The sequence below is a fragment of the Danaus plexippus genome, chromosome 6 (assembly GCF_018135715.1).
Source record: "Danaus plexippus chromosome 6, MEX_DaPlex, whole genome shotgun sequence".
NCBI lineage: Eukaryota > Metazoa > Arthropoda > Insecta > Lepidoptera > Nymphalidae > Danaus > Danaus plexippus.
The window spans coordinates 2,580,381-2,589,179 of NC_083540.1; the positions used below are offsets into that span (position 1 = coordinate 2,580,381).

At 31.2% G+C, this 8,799-nt stretch overlaps 1 protein-coding gene and 2 non-coding genes across 3 annotated transcripts; 1 reads left to right on the forward strand and 2 right to left on the reverse strand.

Moving 5' to 3' along the window:
• Nucleotides 1-1,267: 1,267 nt before the first annotated feature.
• Nucleotides 1,268-1,431, reverse strand: LOC116779289 (U1 spliceosomal RNA). Its single transcript, XR_004354190.2, has one exon. It is a non-coding gene; the product is annotated as a U1 spliceosomal RNA (small nuclear RNA).
• A 2,074-nt stretch (nt 1,432-3,505) lies between these two features.
• LOC116779292 (U1 spliceosomal RNA) lies at nt 3,506-3,669 on the forward strand. Its single transcript, XR_004354192.1, has one exon. It is a non-coding gene; the product is annotated as a U1 spliceosomal RNA (small nuclear RNA).
• Nucleotides 3,670-4,594: 925 nt separating this feature from the next.
• Nucleotides 4,595-8,526, reverse strand: LOC116779053 (lipid scramblase CLPTM1L). Its single transcript, XM_032673197.2, has 8 exons — nt 8,155-8,526; nt 7,898-8,087; nt 7,681-7,817; nt 7,131-7,413; nt 6,817-7,005; nt 6,323-6,519; nt 5,615-5,866; nt 4,595-5,367 (listed from the first exon to the last, which is right to left on the reverse strand). Exons 1-8 carry the CDS (start codon nt 8,421-8,423, stop codon nt 5,277-5,279), a joined length of 1,608 nt encoding a protein of 535 aa, XP_032529088.1. The 5' UTR covers nt 8,424-8,526; the 3' UTR covers nt 4,595-5,276.
• Between the last annotated feature and the right edge of the window lie 273 nt (nt 8,527-8,799).

Genomic DNA, 8,799 nt, shown 5'->3' on the forward strand with positions numbered 1-8,799 from the left:
GTGATTCTAGCTCTAGGGCATCTTTGTATTTTGGAAGTGATGTAACGACGTCATCATTTGATTTCCCCAGGATGTCTCTTCGAAACTCTTAGATGTTTATAAAGCTCCGATGGCCTTTCTAGAATCATCCCAAAATTATTGCAATCCCTGAATAACGCTGATGAATCAGCCGGCAGCACGAGCCCGAGCCACAACTACAACACCTTTAGGACGCTTGCATCTAACTTTAATAAAAGGGTTTTATTAAAATCTTAGACAAAGAAAAGCCAATTCATACGTGATATTAGATAATTATAATCGTAGATCCAAGCTTCTTTGACGTTACTTATCCGTTGGTTATGGATCTTGTGAAGATCGTTCAAAAAGATATTTACTATTCCTTCTAAGGATGGAGTACGACCTATATTATCTATTTTAGGACCGAGAAACGTAAAAGGAGCATTTTCCGTAACCGTTGAAACGAATTGACCACCTAACGTAACGTAATCCCGGATAGTATGAGGTATATCTTGTATTCCACCTACCGAGGCACAGACAGTGACATTTATTTGTTTTTCTCCTCAGTCCAGCCTTAGACTCTCAGAATTTATTTACTTCATTGAATAGTACTTGGCAGTGTGTGGGGTGACGTGTCAGTATTGCGAGATCGTCAGCGAAGCTTTAAATGGATTCTGTGGATTTATTATTAAACATGAGCCGATAACCCCCTTTTTGTATCGTTACTAATGTTTTATCTACTAAATATTAATTACAATATTAAATATTATTGGAGATAAACAATAATCCTACATTGTAACTCAAGGTTTTCGAAACGCCTTCTTTGGTTATTTTAGACCACTTAAATTGTGACTAATATGACGCAGTCATATCACTTACTAATGTTGGAAAGTTATACTATCAAAAAATTTATGTCTGAATATATATACTACTGAATAGATATTTAAAATTTCATTTTTCTATTGTTAATGTATATGTAACACAGCTTTAGCAAAAGTTTTTTTCTATAAGGATAGCAATATAAACTTTTAATTGAATAATACATCAAGTTATCAATACACGGAGTATCTTGTGAGGAACTACCTAATATTCAATAATAAATGAGACCAAGATTATAATAAACACCTCGGTTATTGACTTAACCAAACACTTTCATAAGTTCTAAGTTGACCCAGCCTTCTTAAAGTGAAGTCTTAAAGTTTACTAGATTTTATTATAATAAAGTGACATCGTTTTTCCACTTTATAAAGGAAGTATGATATGAGTTATGGAGGGGACGGCGCGTACGCAGTCCCCTACTACCAAAAATTACGCGTCCGAGTTATCCACATAAGGGATAATCACAGAGGTCAACCCCGCCGCAGTGCAATGGAGGAGCCTCGCTCTGGGGGAACCGCCTTCATGATCACGGTATCCCCTACGCCAGGTAAGTATGATTTGATTTCCTCACATCCACCGGGTCATTCTGAGAGCAGAAATCTTACTAGCGTGATGTAGAAATATGAGCCTTTTTGCTAGCGACACCACTCGAGCATATTAGTAAATAAAAATGTAGACTTTGCCAAGAATGTAGAGCAAATTGAAATAACGCCATCTGTTGATAATAAAATGAGTTAAGGATGTAGAAATGATTTAAATTTATGAAATTCTTAAGGAGCTTTAGTAATTTTTGTAGTTTTTTATCGTATTTCTCTTTTGTTTACAGAAACGTTAGGTTTTGTCGTTGGAAAACGTTTGAGATGCCAGACATTAAATGTTTTTATCAATGATCTTAAATACATAATAAATAATGTGTAGTGTGATATGATTTATAATAAAATATAGCGTTGTTGATACATATATATATTATTATTGTTTTTTTTTTCAATTTTTATTTTCATTTTGTTAAAGTGTTTGCTTAACGTTACTTAAAATTATAAGATAGTGTAATGAGATCTAAGACTTTCGCGAGTCTTATTCATTTAAATGAAACTAATAATATTCTTATATACTATTCGGATATAAAGACTGTATAGTATATCCGAATAATATTAGTTTCATTTAAATGTATAAGATAGTGTGTTTCGACCATTTAAAATATAATATGATAATTATGTGGTTTTTGCTTCTGATACTTGTTCTGCATGTTTATTATTAATTTTCTAAATGTTCAAACTAATCTGGCAGTGGCAGGCTTATTGAGTTATTTCTGATAGGAGTTTGTGACGGTTAAAACGCAAAGGTGAGTGTAGTAGCCTCTGAGCTAAAAAAAATTTAAGCAGTTTTAGGTTAATAAGTTAAATTCAAAAATCATTCTTTTGTTTGTTTATTGAAGCATCACAAAGAATTGTGTAATGTATATTGAATTTCATTTTATTTTATTAGCGTTTTTGATAAGTAGAACTGTTAAGATTCTTTCTTTTCTATTGTTTTGGATATTTTTCGTCGATTACTGGGTGCTTTACTATTTTTACGATCTTGGGCTTGATATCAAAGATGAATTTGCTTCAACAGAGATGCAGTGTACCTGTTGTACCTTTGACAGTATTTATTCTTTCTAAGATTGCATTTACTGAGACATCTTTTTCGCACCTTCGGCGCTGAAAGAAGATTATTTTGAAATAAATTGTTATACGTACAGTAATAATTAGATACGTAAATAGTTACGTATCTACTTATTACTTACTGTACGTATTATTGTTTAAATAAAGAAATATAAATTAATAATAGGAAGATACGCACAAAACATTGCAGAAAATAAATATCGATAGTGTTTAAAAAAAACCTCCATGACAAATAATTATTCATGACCACAACATTAACTGAACATTCCTTATAAGTTAAAAAATTCAACACTTTTAATAGCTCATTATAAGAAAGGTCGACATCAAATGCCAAGAAACGCTGCAAATGCATTGATCGATTTTCAAAATAGAATAATATGAAAGGGAAGAACAGCGAAAACATAAGAATATCTTAGACGTTAATGATTTCAATTAAGTAAGATGTTGTTGATTTCAATGGAGCATGATGTTGTTATAAACTTAAATTGTGTTTTCAGGACAATACAAGAATAGAAATAATCTTAAGAATATATTCTTTTTAAATAATATTTAAAAAAATCTATAATAATATTTTTGAACATAATAAGCGGACGTAAAACACAATATTTTATTATTTATCATAAAATTTTAATCAAAATTCATTATAAGTAAGGTAATTATTTACTGACAGTCTTAACGACGGACACTGACAAAACAAAACGTATTTAAGAATCACAATGTAAAGACTAAATAAAATTACCAAAATACTAAAAAAATTCTCCACTTTTTAATGTTTTACATCGTTAACTTATTTCATTATCAACAGATGGCGTTATTTCAATTTGCTCTACATTCTTGTCATACTCTACATAGTTAGTTACTAATATGCTCGACGAGTGTCGCTAGCAAAAAGGCTCATATTTCTACATCACGCTAGTAAGATTTCTGCTCTCAGAATGACCCGGTGGATGTGAGGAAGTCAAGGCATACTTACCTGGCGTAGGGGATACCGTGATCATGAAGGCGGTTCCCCCAGAGCGAGGCTCCTCCATTGCACTGCGGCGGGGTTGACCTCTGTGATTATCCCTTATGTGGATAACTCGGACGCGTAATTTTTGGTAGTAGGGGACTGCGTACGCGCCGTCCCCTCAAAAACTCTTATGTTACTATCTCTATAAGTTGTAGTTGAATATGGTCACTTGGATCATTACAATCTATAAGTTTTATAATTCCTAAAAAACTCAGGAATATAAAATGATGTATTGTTTAAGAGGTTTTCAGCATACTGTTTTGTAATAACATTGCTAAATGTAATCACTTATTTAAAATAAAATAGTAATAAAAAACTCTATTAAAATATTTTTTTACCAAAAAAAGGATATTTTCGGCAAAAAAATATTTTAATGAGACCATCTGCAATCTGTACTCTCGCCTCTATTCATACCAAAATTGCTGTGACACACTGTAACACTTGCACAGGTGGCTTCGCAGGTGGTTATCCGTCTGAAACCTGATAATTTCAACTACCCTCAATTAATAAGAATTGCTCCGACATATATAATTTTTAATTCAAGAATGTATTAACTTATGTTATTTAACGTGAAAAGGTCCATAATTAGTGTGACGATGCAAACTTTTATAGAAAAACGAAAGCAAAATTTCCTACAACGAAATTATTTATAAAAAACATCGGGATTTTTGCAAACTACATATGCATATATAAAAACATTGTGTATTTATTTCAGAAATTTTATATTCGTCGTCATCTTTTAAACCTATTGTTTTATTGATACCGTCAATACATTCATACATAATTATCTAGGAAAATTAAATAATTATTAGAATGGATATAAGTCATGGAGGCCTGAAGGTTAAAGGCCCGCCGGTTAAAAACATCGTGAGGAAACCTGGTCGTATAATTTCAAATTATAAGATGGAAATCGCTAACCCATCTTGAGCAAGCGTGGTGATTAATGCTCTAACCTTCTCCGTGTGAGAAGAGGCCTTTGCTCAGCAGTGTGCTCCGATAGGCAGATTATGATGATGATTAGAATGGAATGATACAACAAAAAATATAACAAAAAAACATTTTATTTAACGTTGAGCATGTCTCTATACATATATAAACCGAATTAAAATGAAACTTAAAGATATTGGAAAATTTCAAGCGATAGCAACACTGGCTTCTATAGGAATTACATGTTTATCAATGAATCATTACCAAATTTAAAAGTTCTTTTGCAAAAGTTATTACGATCATCTTTTACATAATAGTTGCGTATACATATAACTATAAATTGTTAAAACAATCAGACATCTATGAAAATTTTATAACATATAACTTACAATATTAATAAACCTGCAGGTTACACTGAGAACAATAAATAACGTATAATGTCATGTAAAATTAATTTTAACTACTTAAAGATAAGAATAATTCTTTTTAATTCCATGTCAACAAAGGGTTCCGCGATAGTTATACATTATATTTCTTTTAAACGATCCGTCAATAGACAAGCTTTATAATAAAAATATAAAGAACTTAATTCATTAGCACTCCGTCTGACAAAATCAATTTTTTAATGTAAAAATAGTGCATTATCATTTCATTCAGATTATTTCAAAAACATTTCAATGTTAGAATATATAAAATCATAACAATATTCGCCAAACGGACGGATGATCATTCAGATGTACGGAACCCAAAAATAATATAACGTAGCCTCTAATTTAATTTACTACATGTCCTATATAACATCAGTCATTCTTCTGTTTGTCTGTGACCTCCTCGGCCACTTCGTCCATACTGACAGAAGTATCGGTACGGGTCTTATCGACCGGGTAGAGCCTGGAAACGAACATAGTATATTATAAAACATTTACTAGCCCAAAAATAACCCAATACTTTAGTACTTTATGATCTTTGTACAGAAATTATTGTATTTTTTTTAATAATTTTAAATCGTCACTTAAAATAATATTAAGTATTTAGTTTTTATTTCTGCATATATATATATAGTTGCATAGCGCTTGTGAATTGGTATATCAGATATTGCTTACGATTTTTTGAACAACCAATATATTATAGAACTCACCATCTCTGATACAGATAAACAAGAAACACTAGGTCGTCTCTGAAACAAGCTACTCTGTGCGCGGTCGGCATTGTGATGATGAAGGCGAAGACGTCGTCTATAAAGGTGTTAAAGGCCTTGTACATGAAGGCTCTCCACGGCAGGGCAGCCACTGACCGCAGGCGGTAGTTCACGAACAGCTGCGGCAACATAAATAAGAATCCGAAGGCATACACGCCGTTCACGACACTGTGTAACGCCCAAGAGTACCAGCTGGAAAGATAAAGATATATTTTTATCAATCTATCACGTAGCGCCAACGAAACAAGATAAATTTCGTAAACAGTGCCAACGGAACTAATTATGTAAATAACAAATTTTTATCTTTAACTGACGATTTATATTTTGTAATTTGTTATTGCAATAATTTAAAGGACAAAAAAAAATACTGATGGCAAATGAGAGTTAACTATTTAAATACAATGAGTGAATATTATTTGATGATTTTCAAAGTTTTATATTATTTTGTATTAATTTTAAATTATACATTATTTCTCCCTCCCATTCACATAACTTTTCTCTTAAAATTAAAAACTATATGTATGAAAATTTTCTTAAGTACTTGCATTATATAACTAATATTTTTGAAATGATTATAAATCATCTATTTTTTTGTAATTTAATAAGTGTAGCCTATTAAATGTAAGATAATCATATATTTTCTATAACCTCTTATGTGGTTCGTAGACCAGCGAGTATATAGCGCCCGCTACACACAGCGGGTATAGTAACATGGACAAATATTTCATAGCCTCGGCATCTGCCCGAGCAGTCGTCTTCTCAGCCTCATCTGACGTCACTTCCCGGTATATACGGAACGGACGCCATGTTATACGTATGTGTAGAACTTTCTTCACTTTCCATATCTGGAAATATAAATATAATTATTTTCAAGTGAAGTCTAGTGACGGTTTAAAACTATTCTGCCAATGTTATAAAAAAATATATATATATTAAAATATTAGAATCAAAACAATATTTGTAATATATATAAAATCTTTTTTAACGATATGATAAATAATGTTTGAAAGAAAACCTTACATTAATTTTGTGTGAATGATAACAAACACCTTTACATTTATAATACAAGAGATAGAAATAAGATCTAACTCGCCACGGTAAATGATAGTTAATAATACTAGTGACAATCGTAAAAGGCATACCTCAATCAGAGCACTAATTCCCGCAGGAATTAGAACAAGTAGTGAGGTCTGCTCATCGAGAAGGTAAAAGAATATCACAGACTGAGAGAAAGCTCGCCAGAACACCGTTCTTGAAGACAAACCAGCTAAGGTTTTCTTGCGACGCCAGAATGAAACATCATTCTTGAATGCTAGGAAGTCAAATAGTAACTGAAACAAAAAAAGTAGCTTTAAATATATTATCACAGTTATAAAATGTTTAATGTATTTTCAAATAATGTTGAAATGATTATTGTATAATAATATAATTTATTCGCCTAATGGCAACAACTTACATGACAACTAGCAATTAAAACAGTGGCTGATAATAAGTACAGATTTGTATCAGCGAAGATGCCTTTGACGTCATCAATATCTTTTTCACTGAATCCTAAACTGTGGAGCTGGTTCAAAGCTAGTCTCACGTGTAGTGCCAGTCTCAAAGAACCGTAGGACGAGGGTGACACATTAACAGTGACATTAACTTCAGTAGTACTGGTATTTAGTAGAAGTAAATTAGATATCCTCGATTTGAGAACATTATGCTGTATAATTGGCAAAAAGTTTTTGCCCCGGACCCTAGAATGATTAGAATTCAAAATGTTAATACATCAAACATTGAAATGTAAAATCATATATCATCTAAGTCAATTTTACTTTATAACAACAATAATTTCAACTTAGCAATTTGTTATAGTGGCTGTTTATATGAGTTAAAGGTATTAGAAGTTATTTTTTACATTTGAATGTTAAACAAATGTTCACACAGATATAGAAGTAACAGATACAGGTTAACAAAAACAACAAATAAATTAATTTCTATTCTATAACAAAAAATATTCTTACCGCATATATGGATGCAATTCAGGCGGAATTTTACGAGCAGGCAAGTTCAAATTATCGGTTAGTATTGACAATGGAGCTACTGTTGATATATGTGAGTATGGTTTAACTTCTTTATATTTTTGTGCATCTCCCTCAGTCTGCAGAAAATGTGCACTATGAATCCACATACCAACTAAATTATTTTCATAAAGTATTTATATTTCTTGATGATACTTACGTTGTCTTTGAGTAAATTGAATGTAGCAGCTTGAGGTTCAGTGTATGTAACCAAAGGTAAGGTATGCACGGATTCACTTCTAAATATATCTATAAAGTCGTTGTAGAGTTGACTTTCATCCAAAAGAACGGCATGCATAAAGAAAGTTCCATTGTTACGTGTCTTGCGAGGTATTTTTAATGTTACTTCCCTGATAAATAAAAACGATTAGTTAAACAAATAGACTATCGAAAAATTGTAAATAGATTTATACCTACATAGTTGCCGGATTTCGATAGTCGAATTTAAGCGAAGTGTACACTTTATTAACCGAAGATTCAAATTTTCCATTTTCATAAGGAAATTCCTTTATGGACGTGTATAGAACAAGATGTTGTACAGGGTTTGAAGCCAAATAATTTGTAAAACATCTATCGCCACGACTGCATTCGGGCGGTATAAAAATTTCAGCTAAAGTCCATATTGTATTTATCACATACCCCGCAAAAATTAAAGTTAAAATAAAAGTAAAGGATATATATTTCATAACGTTTTGAGTTATGATATACGAATCAAATTAATTATTATTTAACCACATTAAAGGACATCTACCAAAAATTTCAATTTCAAGTCAATATTGTGACAAATGACGTACACACCAACTTTAACTGAAATATTTAAATGTTGCCATAATTTAAAATGATAAATATTTATTGTTTTATTTTTGATAAATATAACATAATATGGTAATAACGTACTTACAGAACATTAAATAAAAAACAAACTCTTAATTTTTCATGATTGTCATGAACATAAGCTCTAAAGTAATTATGGTTCCGGTATATTTGTTTTTATCGCATTTCTAGAAATATAAGTATTATATGATGCAAACATATTCTTAAGTTTATCCTCATTTATATTTA